Source organism: Pelophylax lessonae (assembly GCF_965119305.1).
Source record: "Pelophylax lessonae genome assembly, chromosome: 2".
Classification (NCBI taxonomy): Eukaryota; Metazoa; Chordata; class Amphibia; order Anura; family Ranidae; genus Pelophylax; species Pelophylax lessonae.
In genome coordinates this window covers 13,018,359-13,040,618 of record NC_138769.1, presented here as the reverse complement: position 1 = coordinate 13,040,618, position 22,260 = coordinate 13,018,359, and the positions used below count along the sequence as shown (strand labels likewise).

General features: G+C 48.0%; 1 protein-coding gene across 1 annotated transcript in view; it reads right to left on the bottom strand.

Moving 5' to 3' along the window:
* The window catches only part of WDR3 (WD repeat domain 3), a gene marked incomplete at its 5' end in the record, with an annotated part of 59,263 nt that overhangs the window by 18,622 nt on the left and 18,381 nt on the right, over positions 1 to 22,260 (bottom strand). Inside the window, 9 exons of the mRNA XM_082246256.1 lie at positions 4,342 to 4,389; positions 6,547 to 6,639; positions 9,330 to 9,395; positions 9,478 to 9,528; positions 10,884 to 11,018; positions 11,122 to 11,233; positions 13,236 to 13,336; positions 15,189 to 15,245; positions 15,325 to 15,466. Coding sequence (XP_082102382.1) covers positions 4,342 to 4,389; positions 6,547 to 6,639; positions 9,330 to 9,395; positions 9,478 to 9,528; positions 10,884 to 11,018; positions 11,122 to 11,233; positions 13,236 to 13,336; positions 15,189 to 15,245; positions 15,325 to 15,466 — 805 coding nt within the window. The remainder of the gene's footprint in view (positions 1 to 4,341; positions 4,390 to 6,546; positions 6,640 to 9,329; positions 9,396 to 9,477; positions 9,529 to 10,883; positions 11,019 to 11,121; positions 11,234 to 13,235; positions 13,337 to 15,188; positions 15,246 to 15,324; positions 15,467 to 22,260) is intronic.

The following is a 22,260-nucleotide window of genomic DNA, read 5'->3' as shown; positions in this document are numbered from 1 at the left end:
ATTTTTTTATCTTTTTGAAGCAAAGACTCTAGGGAAGAAAATGGCGGTCGTTGCAATTTTTTATGTCACACAGTATTTGTGCATTGATTTTTCAAACAGTTTTTTTTGTTTTACACTTTTTAAATGCAAAAAACAATATTATATATATATATATATATATATATATATATATATATATATATATATATATATATATATATATATATATATATATATATATATATATATATATATATATACACACACACACACTCTATGCTCTCGTTATAATGTTTGCGGCGATACCTCACATGAGCGGTGCGAGCACCGATTACATAAGCGGGTGCACCCTATGAATGCGTTCGCTTCTGCGTGCGAGCACTGGGGGACAGGGGCACTTTAACTTTTTTTATTTTATTTTACACTGTCCCTTTAAATTTTCTTTTTGATCACTTTAATTTCCATCTCAAGAAATATAAATATCCCTTGTGATAAAAATAATAAAGCATGACAGGCCCTCTTTTATGGAGACATCGGGGAGTCTATAAGAGCCCAGATTTCTCCGCTACACTGAAAAGCATGAGGTAAATATAAAAAATAAAAAAATAAAAAAAATGCATTTTTGACTTCCCGTAAAATCCTTTTCTTTTAAGTTCATTGACGGACGCAGTTCTCTGATGTTATACTGCCCCCTACAGGAGTAGGACACTAGGCAGGTAAAAAAAAGGTTCTGGCTACGCCTATGGGCAGTCCCAGAGGGTAAATAAAGGATAAATAAGAAGGATAAATTAAAAGAAAAAAAAAAAAAAAAAAAAGCATTTTTGACCTTCTGTAAAATCTTTTTCTTTTAAGTTCATTGACGGACGCAGTCCTACTATCAGTAGGATTGTACTGCCCCCTACAGTAGTAGGACACTAGGCAGGAAAAAAAAAAAAAGTTCTGGCTACGCCTATGGGCAGTCCCGGAGGGTAAATAAAGGATAAATAAATAAATAAGAAGGATAAATTTAAAAAAAAAAAAAATGCATTTTTGACTTCCCGTAAAACCCTTTTCTTTTAAGTTCATTGACGGACGCTGTGCTCTGATCCATATCAGTAGGGTTATACTAAGAAAAGAAGAAAGATCCGCGCTTAGGATAAACTATCTATAAAATAGTGCGTAAAATTTCTATAAATAAAACACTAATGGCTGCTGCCCACTCCAAAAGATGCACCCCCAATGGGGGAGCGTCAGGTGTAAATGTCAAAAAGGGGAGTGATTGGCGCTGCCAGGAAAGTAGGATAATGGGAAATCTGGGTTAGGCTCCTATAGTTCAAGACCAAGTTCAACACATGCAAATGCACATAGAATGTATGTGGGAATGAGAACTATATAAGTAATAGGATATAAAAACACAATGGGTGTGTAATATGTGTGTAAAATTAACACTATGTGCTGATACCAAATCAATAAATAAATAAATGTGTTCAATACCTAAACGGCTTATTGAGACTCAACATAAATATGCAAATATATGTAAATGTAGGTATAAAAATATAAAAGCATATAAAGATAGTATTAATAAATTATGGTGATATAGAGAGTTAGTGTGCAAAGGTGCTAAAAAATAAATATAGTGCACTAATCAAACTAAATAAGGTGCATTCCGAATAGTCATAACCATCTATTCAATAAAGTGCAACTGCATACTCATAAGCAATGAAAATAAATAAGTGGGTGAACTATGTGCATCCCACACTGGTGACAATATAAACACTAGTAAATAAATAAGTGCAGCCGTGCAAATAACTATATAAATTATGAAAGTGAGAACCATATAAATTCAAAGGCTCAAAAAGCAGGTTCTGTGTATTTTAAAATTGTCCAAAAATAGTGCAATCAGAGTTGGTACAGAAATCATAAAGTTCTATAGTCCATATAAGGATGGAGTAAGGTGCTCTTTTTTTTCTATGAAGCCGGGAGTGCAGTGAGTGATTGGAAGATAGGGTGCTCCCCCTCTCCTGGGGTCCTGTGCTTACCGGATGTCCGTACCCCTACAGGGGTAAATGGCGGGTCGATAACAGGGATCGCTCCCATACACCGGCAATCTGGTTCCGTCCTATCCTTCCTATTATCACTCGTATCCACTCCTTGCTCCGGTACACATAGGGGTTAAAGCATCAGGGAGAGAGCTCCAGTACAATTCCCGGGTATATGAAAAAGGGGAAAAACAGAAGCCTCCGATAGTGCAGGATTGCCTTTAAAACTTTTATTTAGATTCCAAAAAAAGACATGTACTCACATAAAATCAACATGCAGCGCATCCGTATGGCATAGGGTCCGCAACTACCTCGTTCGCGGTGCTCGCCTGGGATCAGCGTGCGTTCCTAGCCTCGGGATCGTTCAGACGGAAGTGATGTGGTCACGTTCTCGACGCGTTTCGTCACACTGACGTCATCTGGAGAAGCTTCTCCAGATGACGTCAGTGTGACGAAACGCGTCGAGAACGTGACCACATCACTTCCGTCTGAACGATCCCGAGGCTAGGAACGCACGCTGATCCCAGGCGAGCACCGCGAACGAGGTAGTTGCGGACCCTATGCCATACGGATGCGCTGCATGTTGATTTTATGTGAGTACATGTCTTTTTTTGGAATCTAAATAAAAGTTTTAAAGGCAATCCTGCACTATCGGAGGCTTCTGTTTTTCCCCTTTTTCATATACCCGGGAATTGTACTGGAGCTCTCTCCCTGATGCTTTAACCCCTATGTGTACCGGAGCAAGGAGTGGATACGAGTGATAATAGGAAGGATAGGACGGAACCAGATTGCCGGTGTATGGGAGCGATCCCTGTTATCGACCCGCCATTTACCCCTGTAGGGGTACGGACATCCGGTAAGCACAGGACCCCAGGAGAGGGGGAGCACCCTATCTTCCAATCACTCACTGCACTCCCGGCTTCATAGAAAAAAAAGAGCACCTTACTCCATCCTTATATGGACTATAGAACTTTATGATTTCTGTACCAACTCTGATTGCACTATTTTTGGACAATTTTAAAATACACAGAACCTGCTTTTTGAGCCTTTGAATTTATATGGTTCTCACTTTCATAATTTATATAGTTATTTGCACGGCTGCACTTATTTATTTACTAGTGTTTATATTGTCACCAGTGTGGGATGCACATAGTTCACCCACTTATTTATTTTCATTGCTTATGAGTATGCAGTTGCACTTTATTGAATAGATGGTTATGACTATTCGGAATGCACCTTATTTAGTTTGATTAGTGCACTATATTTATTTTTTAGCACCTTTGCACACTAACTCTCTATATCACCATAATTTATTAATACTATCTTTATATGCTTTTATATTTTTATACCTACATTTACATATATTTGCATATTTATGTTGAGTCTCAATAAGCCGTTTAGGTATTGAACACATTTATTTATTTATTGATTTGGTATCAGCACATAGTGTTAATTTTACACACATATTACACACCCATTGTGTTTTTATATCCTATTACTTATATAGTTCTCATTCCCACATACATTCTATGTGCATTTGCATGTGTTGAACTTGGTCTTGAACTATAGGAGCCTAACCCAGATTTCCCATTATCCTACTTTCCTGGCAGCGCCAATCACTCCCCTAGTAGGGTTATACTGCCCCCTACAGGAGTAGGACACTAGGCAGGAAAAAAAAAAAAAGTTTTGGCTACGCCTATGGGCAGTCCCGGAGGGTAAATAAAGGATAAATAAATAAGAAGCATAAAGAAAAAAAAAAAAGAAAAAAAAAAAAAATGATCTCTGCTCTCCAGAAAAAAAAAAAAAAAAAAAATTGCAGTATTAATATCTGTCCAAACCAGAAGAGACATCACTTCCGGCCTCCCAGGATCATAGAGATGATCATATTGCGCGCCATTTTCTATATTTATAGGATCATAGAGATGGCCAGGAACTATCCGGGCCACGACCAGCTCTATGGTAACCCAGCTGCCCCGCTGGATCGGATAGCGGGCTCCCCAATGGCAGAGCCCGGAGAAGCAGCAGGAGGTGGGGGGTGGGGCATCCCCACCAGCCATCTGTAAAAGCAATCTAGTGGCTTAACAGCCGCTAGGACGGCTTTTACAGCACAGGGAATCGCTGGCTGAAAAGAAAGATACCGGGATGGTGAATGTAGCTGCTCCCACCATCCCATTATCTCCAATAAAAGGTCCAGAATGTCATATGGGGGGGGGGGGGGGAGTGGTTAAAGTACTGTGTTCTAAGTGACCCGCCAGCTGATTGGTTGATCAGAAAAATGGCCTGAACCCCAAATAAATGTTAATCATCCCCTCCCCGTATAGGACTTCATCTCTCTTGCACTTACCGAGATGTTCCCGTACGCCTGCAGGATGGGGTGAATCCTCCGGGGGAGCTGTGAGAGAAGAACACAAGGTGACAATTATTAGTCGTTCAGTATTTACCACCCCCCACCCCCCATCCGCATGCCAGCTGTGATACAATGTACCATGTGACTTGTCATTAAAGCCAGACTCCAACTTTTATTTCACTTTAAATGGTTTGGCCCAAACAAACGATTTAAAAGGGAATGTAAACCTGGACTTAGGCTTTAACCACTTCCATACCGGGCCAATTCTGGCACTCCACTCCTACACGAAAAAATCATCCTTTTATTGCTAGAAATAGACTCAGAACCCCCAAACATTATATATGTGTTCTTTTAGCAGAGACCCTAGGGAATAAAATGGCGGTCGTTGCAACATTTTATGTCACACGGTATTTGTGCAATTTTTCAGACGTTTTTTTTTTTTTTTAATTTAAAAAAAAAAAGTTTGATTAATAGTTTTATGAATTAAAAAAAAAATAAAAAAAATAAAAAGTCAGCCCAATTTTTTTTTTTTGTATAATATAAAAGATAATGTTACGCAGAGTAAATAGATACTTAACATGTCATGCTTTAAAAGTGCACACGCTCGTGGAATGACGCCAAACTTCAGTACTTAACCACTTGCCGACCGCCGCACGACTATCTACGTCGGCGGTCAGCCCCTCACAGGCAAAGTGACGTAGGTCTACGTCACTAGCTTGTGAGGGTCTAGGGAGCGAGCGCGCGCCGCCGGAGGCGCGCTCCCGCTCCCGAGTGGTCACGGACCCCCCCGCGCGTGTGACCGGCGGACCCGATGTCCGCCGGCCACTCTGCGATCGGCGGGGGAGAGGGAGAATGTCAGGCAGCTTGTGTAAACAAGCCACCTGTCATTCTCCTCGCTGTATGAGAGATGATCATCTGGATCTACTATGTAGATCCGTTGATCACTCTGCATACAGCTGAAGCCCCAGCCAATCACAGTTAGAATCACGCCCCTAGGGACACACACAGCCCCTCCCTCTCAAATAAAGTTAACCCCTTCACTACCAGTGTATTTTTACAGTAACAGTGCATATGTATAGCACTGATTACTGTAGAAATGTCACTGGTAACCCCAAAAGTGTCAAAAATGTCAGTCAAGGGTCCGATCTGTCCGCCGCAATGTCGCAGTACCGCAAAAAAAAAAAAAAAAAAAAATCGCAGATCGCCGCCATTACGCGTTAAAAAAAAAAACAACAAAAATGACAAAAATCTTTCCCTTTGTTAGTAAACGCAATAACTTTTGCGCAAACCAATCAAAATACGCTTTTTGCGATTTTTTTTACCAAACATAGGTAGCATAAAACAAATTGGCCGAAAATTTTAAAAAATTTTGATTTTTACATTTTTTTTTGGGGGAATTTCATATAAAAAAAAGGGAAAAATATTGCTATTTTTGCAAAATGGACGCTCTTTTTTTGTTTATAGCGCGTGATCAAAAAATCGCACAGGTGATCAAATACCGCCAAAAGAAAGCTCTGTTTGTGGGGAAAAAAAGGACGCCAAATTCGTTTAGGTACAGCGTCGCACGACCGCGCAATTCTCCGTTAAAGTCACGCAGTGCCGAATCGCAAAATACCCCCTGGTCGGAATGGGGGTAAAATCTTCCGGGGCTTAAGTGGTTAAAAATCTCCATAGGCAACACTTTTTCTAGAGGTTACCAGTTTAGAGTTACAGAGGAGGTCTAGGGATAGAATTATTGCTCTCACTCTAACGATCACGGCGATACCTCACACGTGGATTAAGCACTGTTTACATATGTGGTGCGCGAGACGTACGAATGCGTCCACTTTGTGCGGGAACGGGGGCACTTTACTTTTTTTTTTTTATTGCCTCCCGCTGCCTGTAAGAACGATCAAGCGGCTGAACAGCCTCTATGATTGTTCTTATGGTGAAGGGAATCGCTGGCTGAAAAAAAAAATGATGATATCTGAATGATGCCGGCAGCTGCACCCATCGTTAACCCATCTCCACTCAAAGCCCAGGAGGTCATATGACGTCCTGCGGTATGGAAGTGGTTAATACTTGACCAGGACTGCACTGCTGCTTGGGTAAAAAGCTGAAGGAGAGGAAAGGTCAGAGTTCGCATTTCCTGTTACATCCGTGGAAGTTTATGATCTGATTGGTTGTTGCATTTTATAGGCCGGGGTTGCGGGTTCCAATCACCTCTTTCCCAGCCGCTCTGCACAGCGCCTCGTGATCCTTCACTTTGGAGGTCTCCTCTCGGTGCAGCTCCACGGCCTCCATGATGCGCTCAGTCTGAAAGATAAAAAGGATATTGAGGATCATGTGATCACATTACAGCCAATATCTGATCACCGTGAATTATAGGAGGAGCCGAGGAGGCCGGTACTGACCGCATCCTACTGGCTTTATATACAAGTGACTGGAGGAACCCCGACGGCCACCGACGACTTTACTTCTATAGAAACCTCCTGGCCAGGGCATTTTTCCAAACTGAAATACTGTGATAGAGACAGATCTACCTTTTACACCTTGGGACACTCTTTGGCCCCCTTCTGTTGGGACCCTCGTGAGATCCGTGGCTGGGTTGTCGGCTATCCTGCCCCCCCCCCCCCCATGGGTGGTCACAGCAGTGCAATCTTTAACTTTTTCTACTTCGATGTTTTTATTTTACACAGCTTTTTTCAATATTAGGAACTTCTAAGAAATGCGCGTGGAATTACACAGCTCCACAATCAACACCCCTGATGAAAGGTGGCGTTCACCTGAAACGCGTCGGATTTGGAGAAATCTTTTGCACTGAAGTTCCACTATATGCACGGTATCCTGTATAAGCCGTGAATGCTTTTATGCCTTTTGTATATTCGTTAGTTGTTTTGTCTACTCTCATGTGACTAAATAAATATCTATTTATACCAGGGGTCCTCAAACTATGGCCCTCCAGTTGTTCAGGAACTACAATTCCCATCATGCCCTAGTCGTGTCTGTGAATGTCAAGGTTTTACAATGCCTCATGGGATGTGTAGTTCTGTAACAGCTGGAGGGCCGTAGTTTGAGGATCCCTGATTTATACTCTATGGCAGTGATGGGGAACCTTGGCACCCCTAGATGATTTGGAACTACATTTCCCATGATGCTCATGCACTCTGCTGTGTAGTTGAGCATCATGGGAAATGTAGTTCCAAACCATCTGGGGGGTACCAAGGCTCGCCATCACTGCTCTATTGGATGTTCGGTTGGCCTTATAGTCCCACCTCTAGGGGGTTTATCATTTCAATTGTAGGGAAGGTTTAGAGCCTGTGTCAGTTTTTTTTTTTTTAATGCTGTCAGGATAGGCCATATTAACCACTTAGGGACCGCCCCCCACGTACATTTACTGCTGGAGGACGGCCCTTAACTGGACCGGAAGGATTTCCCCCCTTAGTGACCAGGTCATTTTTTGCGATTCGGCACTGCGTTACTTCACCTCAAGATGACACAGATGGCTCAAGTTGCAGGACTTTTAGTGTGAAAGGGGCCTAAAGTAAAAGATCCATTTTTTTTTTCTTTTGATCTTTTGCTTTTAACCACCAGAAGGATTTGCCCCCTTAATGACCAGGCCATTTTGTGCGATTCGGCACTGCGTTACTTTAACGGACAATTGCGCGGTCGTGCGACGCTGTACCCAAATAAAATTGATGTCCTTTTTTTTCCCCCACAAATAAAGTTTTCTTTTGGTGGTATTTGATCACCTGTGCGATTTTTTTTTCTCACTATAAACTTAAAAAAGAGCGACAATTCTGAAAAAAAAAAAAAAAAAATTTTTTTTTTTATTTTTTCCCTTTCTGCTATATAACATTCCCAAAGAAAAAAATATTTAAAAATCTAATTTTTTCATCATTTTAGGCCAATTTGTGTTCTGCTACATATTTTTGGTAAAAAAAAAACCCCTATAAGTGTATTTTGATTGGTTTGCGCAAAAGTTATCGCGTCTACAAACTAGGGGAAAGATTTATATTGTTTTTTAAAAATGTTTTTACTAGCAATGGCGGCGATCTGCGATTTTTAGCGGGACTGTGACATTGCGGCGGACAGATCGGACCCCCAACTGACATTTTTGACACTTTTGGGGGGACCAGTGACATAACTACAGTAATCAGTGCTAAAAAATATGCACTGTTACTGTAATAATGACACTGGAAGGGAAGGGGTTAATCCAGGGGTGATCAAAGGGTTAAGCGTGAGTATAGGGGGTGTTTTCTAACTATGGGGGAGGGACTTGTGAAATGACCATAGAGACCTGTGATCCTATATAGAAGGATCACAGGCGCTCTGTGATCATTTCAGAGAGAAGAACGGTCAGCTGTGTTTACAGCAGCTGCCCGTCCTTCTCTCTCAGCGGGGATCGATCGCGGGTGCCCGGCGACAATCATGGCCGCTGGCCCCGTGGATCGACATCCCTGCTGGCTAGGAGACATGACCCCTGATGACGTCAGACGTTTGCTGACGAAACACGTTGGTCCATCGACAGGCAATAAGTCACTTCTGCTGTGTGGAACGCGGAACGGCGTCCCCTGCTCGTAACAAGCTTCAAGCCAAGTTTTATTGTAAGTGATTATTTTGAATAAATATGTTTATGATTACTGCACTATGAGAGGCTCTTATCGCTTGCATACATCCTCATCCTGACATCTACATACTACATCTGATGGCTCCGATTTCTGGTCTCCAAAACTGTTGCTGACTATGTATGGGGGACATACAGTATCTCACAAATGTAAGTACACCCCTCAGATTTATGTAAATATTTTATTCTATCTTTTCATGTGACAACACTGAAGAAATGACACTTTGCTACAATGTAAAGTAGTGAGTGTACAGCTTGTATAACAGTGTAATGGAATGTTTGGTATTGAAGTGGTTTTAAAAAAAAAAAAAAGTCTGTATAGGGAAACGCAAGGACTGTATGAGATGGGAGGATGGGCCAATAAAGAGATTCCACTCACAGCTTTCACGGTCTCGATGGTCTTCTTTCCCGCCAGCCCCGTCTCCCCTTCCTTCTCTCCCGCCACCTGCAGAGAAAGGGAGGCCATCATTATTACGGACACCGGTTGGACACTTCCGATAATACGCAGACGTGGACATCCAACTCACCACCGGCTGGTCTCCTTTGCCTACGCTCTCCTCGAACTCGGCTTCACGTTGCTGGAAGGGGAGAAATACAAACAGTTATCACCAATTCATCACTACAGAGAGCTCAGCCCGGCAATCCTACCTGTGAGTGGTAGCGGCACTTACCAATTCTTTATGGCAAAACGGAATTCTGCAAGGGGCGTGGTCTTACAGCACACATCTGAAATACTGCCCATCCTTACCTACATGCTGGGGAAGGGTTCTGCATATAGCTGCCACAGGGGGGCAGTGCAGAGGTGGGTATTACCGGCTAGGTGATACTTGGCTGTGAGACACAGCACCTTCATACATGAGGGGCAAAACTACCCCTCCCCCAATGTTCCTATTCTCAGACGGCTGCCCTTTAAAAGATAAACGTGTTCCAAATCCTTCTCTTGATCAGCTAGGTCACTCCACTGCCCAGACACAGAGCGGACCTCGCCTCGCCCCTCCGGTCACACAGCGCGGGCCTCGCCTCTCCCCCCTCGTCACACAGCGTGGGCCTCGCCTCTCCCCCCTCGTCACACAGCGTGGGCCTCGCCTCTCCCCCCTCGTCACACAGCGCGGGCATCGCCTCTCCCCCCTCGTCACACAGCGTGGGCATCGCCTCTCCCCCCTCGTCACACAGCGCGGGCCTCGCCTCTCCCCCCTCGTCACACAGCGCGGGCCTCGCCTCTCCCCCCCCTCACACAGCGCGGGCCTCGCCTCTCTCTCCCCCCCACGTCACACAGCGCGGGCCTCGCCTCTCTCTCCCCCGTCACACAGCGCGGGCCTCGCCTCTCCCCCTTCGTCACACAGCGCGGGCCTCGCCCCTCCCTCACCACACAGCGCGGGTCTCGCCTCTCCCCTGTCACACAGCGCAGGCCTTGCCTCTCCCCTGTCACACAGCGCAGGCCTCGCCTCTCCCCCTCCCCCGTCACACAGCGCGGGCCTCGCCTCTCCCCCCCCCCCCCGTCACACAGCGCGGGCCTCGCCTCTCCCCCCCCTCACATAGCGCGGGTCTCGCCTCTCCCCTGTCACACAGCGCAGGCCTTGCCTCTCCCCTGTCACACAGCGCAGGCCTCGCCTCTCCCCCTCCCCCCTGTCACACAGCGCGGGCCTCGCCTCTACTCCCCCCCCCCCCCCCCATCACACAGCGCAGGCCTCATCCCCTCATCACACAGCATAGGCCTCGTCTCTTCCCCCCCATCACACATTACAAGCCTCATTATCCCCACTCAATCTCTTTCTCCTCAGCAGTACTTCTTCTGTTCCAAAAACATAACTAAGCTTTGTTTAGCATTACAAGTCTGCAACAGAGGGTGAACCCCCAATGTCACCCCCCCCCCCCCCCATCACATAGCCTGAGCTCCCTTCTCTCCATGGCACAGATCCCCCCCCCCTCTCACCATCTCTTGTTCCTCCTCCAGGATGAGCGGATCCCTCGTCCGTTCCCACAGCCGCAGCGACTTGTCATGTGATGACGAAACAACGTGGTCCCCGTTAGGACTGATAGCCAAACACCAAACTTCTCCATGGTGGCCCTGAGAGACCAAAAGGGAGGAGACATTTTCATTCAGTCGGACGCATTGACTGTCAAAAATAAGAAAAACGTTACAATGATACGACGGGTCGGCCTTCACTCACCTCCAGAGTCTGAATCTGCTGGAAACTATCTGCATCCCATTGTTTCACCTTCCGGTCCTTCCCGCCGCTGAAGAACAAATGCGTCTTCGGGAGAAACTGCAGAAACATGACGCTGCAAGGAGGAGGAGGACGACATACTTTACTTGCCTACCGGGCACTTTCACCCCCTTCCTGCTCAGACCAACTTTCAGCTTTCTGTGCCGTCATACTTTGAATGACAATTGGGCGGTCATGCAGCACTCTACCCATAGGACATTGTTATCATTTTTTCCCACAAATAAAGCTTTTTGATGGTATTTAATCCCCACTGAATTTCTTTTTTTGCTAAGCAAACGACCCAAAATTTTTCAAAAAAAAAAAAAAAAAAAAGTTTCTTAGTTGCTAAAAATTGTGTAAATAAGTAATTTTTCTCCTTCACTGATGTGCGCTGAGGAGGCTGCACTGATGTGCGCTGAGGAGGCTGCACTGATGTGCGCTGAGGAGGTTGCACTGATGTGCGCTGAGGAGGCTGCACTGATGTGCGCTGAGGAGGCTGCACTGATGTGCGCTGAGGAGGCTGCACTGATGTGCGCTGAGGAGGCTGCACTGATGTGCGCTGAGGAGGCTGCACTGATGTGCGCTGAGGAGGTTGCACTGATGTGCGCTGACGAGGCTGCACTGATGTGCGCTGACGAGGTTGCACTGATGTGTGCTGAGGAGGCTGCACTGATGTGCGCTGAGGAGGCTGCACTGATGTGCGCTGAGGAGGCTGCACTGATGAGGCTGCACTGATTGAAGTAATGATGGGCACTGTTGGGTCTGCACTGATATCAGCACACTAATGATCACTGCCCTGATTATCAGTACAGATGTCCCCTATGTGGATTGCCACTTACCGGACACAGCTGGTCAAATGGTAAAGAGCCAATGTGATTGGTTCTTTACCCCGATCACAGATCCCTGATGAGGCTGCGCTGATGAGCCTGCACTGACGTGCGCTGATGAGGCTGCGCTGATAAGAAGTAATGATGGGCACTGTTGGGGCTGCACTGATATCAGCACACTAATGATCAGTGCCCCGGTTATCAGTATAAACGTCCCCTGTGTGGATTGCCAGTTATAAGACACAGCTGGTCAAAAGGTAAAGATCCACTGTGATTGGTTCTTTACCCCGATCACAGATCTATGATGAGGCTGTGCTGATGTTCACTGATGTGCGCTGATGAGGCTGCACTGACGTGCGCTGATGAGGCTGCACTGACGTGCGCTAATGAGGCTGCACTGACGTGCGCTGATGAGGCTGCACTGACGTGCGCTGATGAGGCTGCACTGACGTGCGCTAATGAGGCTGCACTGACGTGCGCTAATGAGGCTGCACTGACGTGCGCTAATGAGGCTGCACTGACGTGCGCTAATGAGGCTGCACTGACGTGCGCTAATGAGGCTGCACCGACGTGCGCTAATGAGGCTGCACCGACGTGCGCTGATGAGGATGCACTGATGTGGCTGCACTGATTGAAGTAATGATGGGCACTATTGGGGCTGCACTGATATCAGCACACTAATGATCAGTGCCCTGATTATCCGTATAGATGTCCCCTGTGTGGATTGCCACTTACCGGACACAGCTGGTCAAATGGTAAAGAACCGCTGTGATTGGTTCTTTACCCCGATCACAGATCCCTGCCGATGCGCGCTGCAGGGGGTGTGCGGGAAATGCAATAACAGGAAAATGTCAAAAGACGCCCTCCCATAAATAGGCGACCGCGGAGTAGCCATCATACGGCTATAGCATGGTCGAGAAGAGATTAAAGAGACCCTGTCATTAGACCTTTAATTTCAACAGCAATCTACCTAAAATGTTATATGTGTAAATAAGTTTATGCATAATTTACCAAAAAAATCCCCCCTTGTTAGGCATCCAAAAGCCCTGAGAGTGCTGCCGGGTGCCGCCATCTTGGTTGTGATGTCAGCAGCCCCTGCAGACTCAAAACGACCCTCTATTATTCCCCTTTGCTCATTATGTAGGAAGGTGAGGGGTGGAGCAGCTTTATCCTTTGTTACACACTTTTGCACTATGAACCCCCCCCCCCCCCCCCAATACACACACAGCGGAGTAGGTGCACCGCACTCACCTGTCATCGTGGCCGAATAGCGAGCGGTGACAGTCCCCAAAGTCCAGACCCCAGATCTTTATATTCCGATCGGCAGAGCCGGTGACAATAATAGTACTGTCCTGCAAAGATTATTGCTATTATTAAACAGGATTTATAAAGCGCCAACATTTTGTGTACCTCAGCTCGGAGAAGTGGTTGTGGTGTTTTTTGATTCAACAATTAAATTGGTAACCATTAAAAATCTTTAAAGCGTCGCCTATGGAGATTTTTAGGTACCGTAGTTTGTCGCCATTCCACGAGTGTGCGCAATTTTAAACCGTAACATGTTGGGTATCTAATTACTCGGTGTGACATCATCGTTCACAGTGTACAAAAAAATGTGCTAACTTTACTGTTTAGTTTTTTTTAATTCAGTGAAATTGATTTTTTACAAAAGAGTTGCATTTGAAAGACAGCTGCGCAAATGCCGCGTGAAAAAACATATTGAAAACGACCGGCATTTTATTCTCCATAGTCTTTGCTAAAAAAAAAATTATATATTTTATATACATAATGTTTGGGGGGGTTCCAAGTAATCTTCTAGCAAAAAATACTGATTTTTAACTTGTAAACAACATTTTCGGCTGCCACCGCCACTCTTTCTAAGGGAAGCCGGCAGTGAAGACTTCCGGCTTCACAGTTGGCTCTCTACTGTGCATGTGCAAAGCCGTGGCGCTGTCTCCCGGAAGTGGGGAAGGGTACCTGTCAAAAACAGGTACCCGTCCCCCCCCCTCCCCCCTGAAAGGTGCCAAATGTACTGGAGGGGGGGGGGAGCAGATGAGCAAAAGTTCCACTTTTGGGTGGGACTCTGCTTTTAAGTGGTTCTAAGGGCATAAACTTTCATGAGTCTGTGTGAGCTTTATGTGAAGGGGGGCTGTAATCTAAAGGGGGGACTCTGAAGTAAAGATGCGGGAACTCTGATGCAAAGGGAGAACTGTAATGTAAAAGGGGGGAACTACGATGCAAAACTGCATTGTAATAAGGGGGACTGTGATGCAGAGGGGAAATATAAAGATGGGGGACCTTGTTGTAACTTGTAAAGGGGGGGAGGGGCAGTGATAAAAAATGGGAGGACTGTGATGTAAAGATGGAGGACTGTATTGTAAAAGGGGGGACTGAGAGGTAAAAGGGGGGGGGGGCTGTGCTGTAAAGATGAAAGACTACAATGCAATGGGGGGGACCTGCAATGTAAAGATGGAGCACTGTAATGTTAAAGGGGGGAATGTGATGCAAAGGGGGGGGGCAGTTCTATAAAAATGGGGGACTGATGTAAAGACGAGGGAGTACAATGCAAAGGGGGGACTGCAATGTAAAGATGGAGGACTGTGCTATAAAAAGGCGGGACCTATAAAAGGGTTGACTGTGATTTAAAAGGGGAGACTGTGATGTGGGGGGGTTATATAAAATGGGGGACTGCGATGTAAAGATGAGGGACTGCGATGCAAAGGGGGGACTGAAAAGTAAAGATGGAAAACTATGCTATAAAAGGGGGGACTGTAATGCAAAGGGGGGGGGGGGTCGGTTATATAAAAATGGGGGACTGTGATGTAAAGATGAGGGACTACAATGCAAAGGGATGACTACAAAGTAAAGATGAAGGACTGTGCTGTAAAAGGTGGGGCTGTGATGTAAAGATGGGGGACTGTGATGTAAAGGGGGCAGTGTGATGTAAATTGGGGGGGGGGGGGTACTGTGATTTGAAAGGGGTGTGATGTGAAGTGGGGCTGAGTAATAATACAAAAATTATATTCGGACATCTACTGGAAAAACATTTTGCTGACCGGACTTCTGTGAATTTTATTTCAATACCCCTGCTTTATACAATCTGCCTCATACTTCCCCCCCACTCCACAAGTCACAGGATCCCCCCTACAGGTCTCTATATAACTTGCCCCACACCCCCCCCCCCCATCTCATCTGTACAATACTTACATAGGAGATGTCCATACACAGGACGGGCAGTTTGTGTCCATACAAAGCGAGGAAAAACTGCAAAGACAGAATGGGATCGTTAGAGTGACAATTACAACGTGACCACATGGAATCATTCCACGGGTTCCGGCTGTACCTTCAATGTGTCCACAAAGAAGATTTTCACTGTGCAATCCAGCAGACACACAGCGAGGAGACGACCGTCCGGGCTATAGCGCACACACAGCACATCCTCATCCATCTGTAACTTACGAGTCTGCTTCACCGAAAGGCGGCGGCTGTAGAGGGGGTGGGGAGGGAGGCAGTAAAAATGATCAATTAATTGGTGGGACACAGCATAGCTCCATTGATTGGTCCAACTTATACTTCCGTTCTCCACCCAGACTTATCTAAGGTGTGCTAATACAGAAGATCTATTCTCTTAGGACAGGGCATACACCCCCGAGGTGTGCTAATACAGAAGATCTATTCTCTTAGGACAGGGCATACACCCCCGAGGCGTGCTAATACAGAAGATCTATTCTCCTAGGACAGGGAAAACCCCCCCGAGGTGTGCCAATACAGAAGATCTAATCTCCTAGGACAGGGCATATACCCCTGAGGTGTGCTAATACAGAAGATCTATTCTCCTAGGACAGGGAACACCCCCGAGGTGTGCTAATAAAGAATAAGATCTATTCTCCTAGGACAGAGCACACACCCCCGAGGTGTGCAAATACAGAAGATTTATTCTCCTAGGACAGTGCATACACCCCCGTGGTGTGCAAATACAGAATATCTATTCTCCTAGGACAGGGTATACACCCCCGAGGTGTGCGAATACAGAAGATCTATTCTCCTAGGACAGGGCACACACCCCCGAGGTGTGCAAATACAGAAGATTTATTCTCCTAGGACAGGGTATACACCCCCGAGGTGTGCGAATACAGAAGATCTATTCTCCTAGGACAGGGCATACACCCCCGAGGTGTGCAAATAACGGAATTTTTGTAAAATCTTACCTGTAAAATTCCTTTCTCTGAGTCCTCCGACAGTCGCCGCCTCTTCATATTCGTCACATATGGGGTATTAGACTTTGCTCCGAAGGAGTAGCTAGGCAACAGAATATGTTAACAATAAAGCTTTTAACATATCCCACCCTCAAGGGGTGGTCCCCTCAGTCAATACCCTCCTACTTCCTGCAACCATATCTCAGTTTTAGTGGAATAGCAGTAGAGTATACAACCAAACCCCAAAAGAGGGGCGGGGGCGGCGACTGTCGGAGGACTCAGAGAAAGGAATTTTACAGGTAAGATTTTACAAAAATTCCGTTTTCTCTTACGTCCTCCGACAGTCGCCGCCTCTTCATATTCGTCACATATGGGGACGTCCCAAAGCAGTGCAAACATGAGGGGTGGGAAACGCATCCGCGCCGAAAGGCAACGCAGTCTCCACATCAAAGAAAGGAACCTTACCAAAGGAAGGAAACCAGCTGGGCAACAGTAAAAAACAAAGTGCTCAACAGGAGCAACAACCCAGGAAAAGACAAAAAACCAGGGGATACAAAAAACTATCCCAACAGCCAGGAGTCCCCAACAAGGGACCCTATGGAACAGCCGCACTAAGAACCATGCGGCCAAAGGAAGCATCCGCCGATGCCTGAACATCTACTTTGTAGAATTTTGTGAAAGTGTGCACGGTCGACCAAGTCGCCGCCTTACACACCTGGGCTACAGAAGCCCCATGATGACAGGCCCAAGACGTACTCAAAGATCTAGTAGAGTGCGCCTTCACAGGGACAGGAGGAGCCTTACCCTGCAAAGCATAGGCCTGTTCAATGGTCTGCCTGATCCATTTGGCGATGGTAGAGGCCGAAGCCGCCATGCCCTTCCGAGGACCCTCTGGAAGAAAAAACAAGGAGTCCGTCGTACGAAAAGACTCAGTCGATTTAAGGTAAACCCTTATCGCCCGAACAACATCCAGAGAATGCAATCTCACCTCCTTTGGATGTTTAGGCTTCGCGCACAGCGAAGGCAAGACAATATCCTCATTAAGATGGAATTCCGAAACTCGTTTCGGAAGAAAAGAAGGATTAGGTCGCAAGACCACCTTATCCAAATGAATAACCAGGTACGGAGACTTGCAGGACAAAGCCGCCAGCTCCGACACTCTGCGAGCCGAAGTGATCGCCACCAAAAAGGCGACCTTTTTGGACAACATAGACAACGAGATCTCCCTGATCTGTTCAAAAGGAGCACGTTGTAACACAGAAAGAACGAGATTCAAGTCCCAAGGGGGCAAAGGATCCCTCCTAGGAGGAACCAGATGCCGCACACCCTGAATAAAAGTGCCAACCAAGGAGTTGGAAGCCACGGGACGTTGAAACAGAACGGCCAGCGCAGACACCTGACCCTTTATCGTAACCAGCGCCAAACGCTGATCAACACCCGTCTGAAGAAAAGACAGCACACGGGAAACCGAGTACGTGCGGGGTGAAAACCCCCTGGACTCACACCAGGCAAAATAGGCCTTCCAAGTACGGTAATAAACCTTCCCCGAGGAAGACTTCCTCGCGTTGATCAAAGTATGAACGACCTCTGGAGAGAGACCCTTCTCCTTCAGGACCTCCGTCTCAACAGCCAGGCCGTCAAAGCCAGCGACTGTAAAGCAGGATGGTAAATCGGTCCCTGAGACAGTAGATCGTCTCGAAGAGGTAGACGCCAAGGGGCGTCGACCGCCAGATTCACGAGGTCTGCGTACCAGGACCGGCGAGGCCAGTCCGGTGCCACAAGAATCACCGTGCTGCGTTCCGAGAGTAACCTGCGAAGGAACCTGGACAGTAACTGAATCGGTGGGAACGCGTACATCAGCCTGTACTGATGCCACGGGGCCACTAACGCGTCCGACGCGTCTGCCCGAGGGTCGCGCGTCCTTGCCACGAACCTTCTCACCTTGTTGTTGAGACGAGACGCGAACAGGTCCACATCTGGAAGACCCCACTTCGCGCACAACATCTGGAAGACAGCCGGGCGAAGAGACCATTCCCCCTGATCCAGGGTCTGGCGACTCAGATAGTCCGCCTGCCAGTTCTCCACCCCCGGAATGTGAACTGCCGCTATCGCCGGGACATGAGTCCTGGCCCAAGACAGAATGTCGGCCACTTCTCGAGCCGCCCGGGCACTCCTGGTGCCCCCTTGGTGGTTGATGTAGGCCACCGCCGTGGCATTGTCCGTCTGCACCCGAACCGGGCAGCCCTGCAGCCGGTCCGTCCAGCGATGAAGACAGAGATTTATCGCACGTAATTCCAGAATGTTGATCGGAAGGGAAGACTCTCCCTCCGACCAAGTCCCCTGGGCAGACAGAACGCCCAGAACACCACCCCAGCCCGACAGGCTGGCATCCGTGGTGATCACCGTCCACGAGATAGGACGAAACGACTTGCCCCCGGACACCATCGGGGACTGGAGCCACCACAGAAGGTCTCTTCTGGTGCGATGACTCAACGAGATCTGAAGATCCAGAGATTGAGGGCGCCCGTCCCACTTGGACAGGATCTCCGCTTGGAGACCCCGCGTGTGAAACTGGGCGAAGGGAATTGCCTCGAAGGCCGAGACCATCAATCCCAGACATCTCATGCACGTCCTTAAAGACGAGTGCGGAACGTCCCTGAGGGACCTGACTTCCTCCTGAAGAGTTCTGAGTTTGTCTTCCGGCAGGAAGACCTTCGCTTGTACCGAGTCCAGAATCATTCCCAGGTAGGGAAGACGACTTTGGAAAATTTATCGTCCAACCAAACTCCTGTAGAGTTTGCATCGTGACAGACAGGTCCTCCTCCAGACCCTGGCTGGTCGCAGACCGAACCAGGATGTCGTCTAGATACCCCAGGACAGAAATGCCCTGGGCCCTCAACAATGCCAGAACCGGTGCAAGCACCTTGGTGAAGACCCGCGGAGCCGAGGCGAGACCAAAAGGCAATGGCAAATCGAAGGTACCTCTGGTGACCTTCGAAAATGGGGATGTGAAGGTACGCATCCCTCAAATCGATGGAGGCCATGAATTCCCCCGGAAACCAGGGCAGCCACCACCGACCGCAGGGATTCCATGCGGAACTTGCGAACCCGCACAGAGCGGTTCAGAGCCTTCAAGTCCAGAATTGGACGAACCTTGCCCTCCTTCCTGGGCACGGTGAACAGATTGGAATAAAACCCCCGAAATCTGTCCCGATGAGGCACCAGAACCACCACTCCCTGAGCCCTCAGGTCCCGCACCGCCAGGTGCAGGTCCCGCAAACGCTCTGGAGACAGTTGAAGATTTGAGGGAAAAAATCTGCTCTCCGGCCGAGAGAGAAACTCGATCTTGTAACCAGATCGAACGATTTCCTGAACCCATCTGTCCCGCACACGGGCCAACCAGGGCCGAAGAAAACCGAGCAAGCGTCCCCCCACCCCAAAACTGGGTGAGGGCGCCCCTTCAGGCCGCACTGTTATGGGCTGCAGATCCGGATTGGCCGGACTTCTGTTTACCAGACCAGGGCTTCTTCTGAGAGCCTTGACCTTTGAACAGCTTGCCCTTGTAGTGCGGCCGAAAGGCACGAAAGGACCCCTGAGGGGGCCGAAAATTAGCATGCTTCTTCCCAGAAGCCCCCTTAGTTTTGGGGAAATGGGGCAAGAGAGTGCTCTTACCCCCGGTGATCCCCTTAATCAACACATCCAGGGACTCCCCAAAAAGGCGAGACCCATCATAAGGCAGATTGGCTAAGGTCTTACGGGAAGACTGGTCCACCGACCAACATTTTAACCAAACCAGGCGGCGAGACAACACCGCCACGCTGTGCACACGTGCAGCCAACGGAATCAGGTCCAGGTCCGCATCACACAGATACATGACACCCTGGTGGATTTGATCCACCATATCCAGGGTCGCCGGTGAGGCCGAATCGGCCACTAGGACGCGCCTAAGCATCTGCGTCCAACTTGCGATCGCCTGGGCCGCCATGAGAGAAGCAAACAGAGCCTTAAGCATAGAACCCGTAACAGAATAAGTATGACGGGTAAGAGACTCCAGTCTCCTATCCGTGGCGTCACGGAACACAGGGGAATCCTCTGCAGGAATCGCAGTGGCTTTGTTTAAAACCGCAATTGCGTGATCCACTGGGGGTGGCACACACCACCTTTCATCAGTGGAAGGTGAAAAAGGATAACGCAGCTTGAATCTACTTGGTACAGCAAAAGGTTTGCGTAGATTGCGCCATTGTTCCTTAACAGCGCGCTGAAAATCATCATTGCAGGGAAAAACCTGCGGCGTCCTGCGTTTTCTCTGCGTCCCATAAGCCGCCAAGGCGGCGGGGGGACACACCTCATCCTGCAAACGCAGCGTTTGCTTTATGGAAGCAATCAACTCATCCATGATTGCAAGCTCTTCAGGCGAGCCAGGGGGAGAATTATCAACCCCCTCAACTTCAGCCTCCACCTCAGACCCTATTAGATCAAGAGAGGAGCGGGACCCCGATAAGGAGGCCCCCGCCATAACAGCCCTATCACCTTCACCCTCAGAATCAGAGGAAAGAGCAACTCTGGGCCTTTTAGTAGATTGAGCAGCCACCAGCATCTGCACCTGAGCAGCAAGGCCAGCCACAATAGTGGCCAAATCCCCCCCTGGGGGGGGAGACAGCGGTCCCCTGGCTTTCCACCAAGGCAGTAGGAAATTTTCCCTCCTGAGAATCCATTGCCCCTGTAATGCCAGACAACAAAGGGTTAACTGCCCCTTTTAAGCAAGCGCAGCCCACCGCACCACACTCAAGCACAATAAGACCCCCACAGGGAATATGCAAACTGAATACAGGCAATGGATAGCAAGAACAGAAGGGTAAAACCTGAGGAGACCCTCGCCGCTGCTGCTGCCTCGATCGGTGTTCCTGGAAAGAGGAAGTGATGCTGCCAGGGCGCTCTATGTAAGCCTATGGAGGCTACAAGAAAATGGCCGCCATGCATGTAAAACATGCGGCCGGAGCGGGTGTAGGCAAAATGGCGCCGTTTGGCGCCGAAACCGCCGCTCCACAGTGCAGTAAAAAACACACATTACATTCCAGTATCAGAATACATGTCAGATCGCCGCAGCGATCGCTGTATAGTGCCCAAACATGCCAAAAAACATGCCCCACAGCACACAGCTTCACACACTGATCAACCTGACACAGACAGTGTCACACATCTTCCCCCCCCCCCCCCCCTTGCAGCCCACAGCATGCAGCCGAGAGATAGGGAGACAAGCAGTGTGATTAAAGGCAGGTTACACAGTCCCAGACTGACACCCCCCCAGACAGACAGGTCCCCACATAAATACACTTACCTCACATGGCGTGGGGGACCCGCACAGGTGAACAAGCCGCTGCACATGAGGCAGGGAGAGTCGCATTCAAGACGCACAAAATGGGGGTTAAGAAACCGCACAGCGTCCAGTGAGGTAGCCACCTCACCAATCATCCCTGCACCGAACAGGGATGGGTCGTTCACTGTGCCAGGAGCGTTACCTGGCTGAACGCTCGATGGCAGACTGGGAAGCCACTGACCCACGACCTGCGATCAGGGGGATCAGCCCGAGACCCAGCCCGCATGATCCTCTTCATCCGAAGAACTAACAAACGCTGACAAAATAACAGCTAAGTAAAGGTAGAGAGAAAACTCAAACAAAATTTTAAAAAGAAGAAAGAGTCTGGGGCAGAAAGCCCCAGCACAGAAAAAGCCAGCCACTCCTGACAAGCTAGACATTAAAACTGAGATATGGTTGCAGGAAGTAGGAGGGTATTGACTGAGGGGACCACCCCTTGAGGGTGGGATATGTTAAAAGCTTTATTGTTAACATATTCTGTTGCCTAGCTACTCCTTCGGAGCAAAGTCTAATACCCCATATGTGACGAATATGAAGAGGCGGCGACTGTCGGAGGACGTAAGAGAAACAGAAGATTTATTCTCCTAGGACAGGGTATACACCCCCGAGGTGTGCGAATACAGAAGATCTATTCTCCTAGGACAGGGCATATACCCCTGAGGTGTGCTAATACAGAAGCTTTATTCTCCTAGGACACGGCACACAC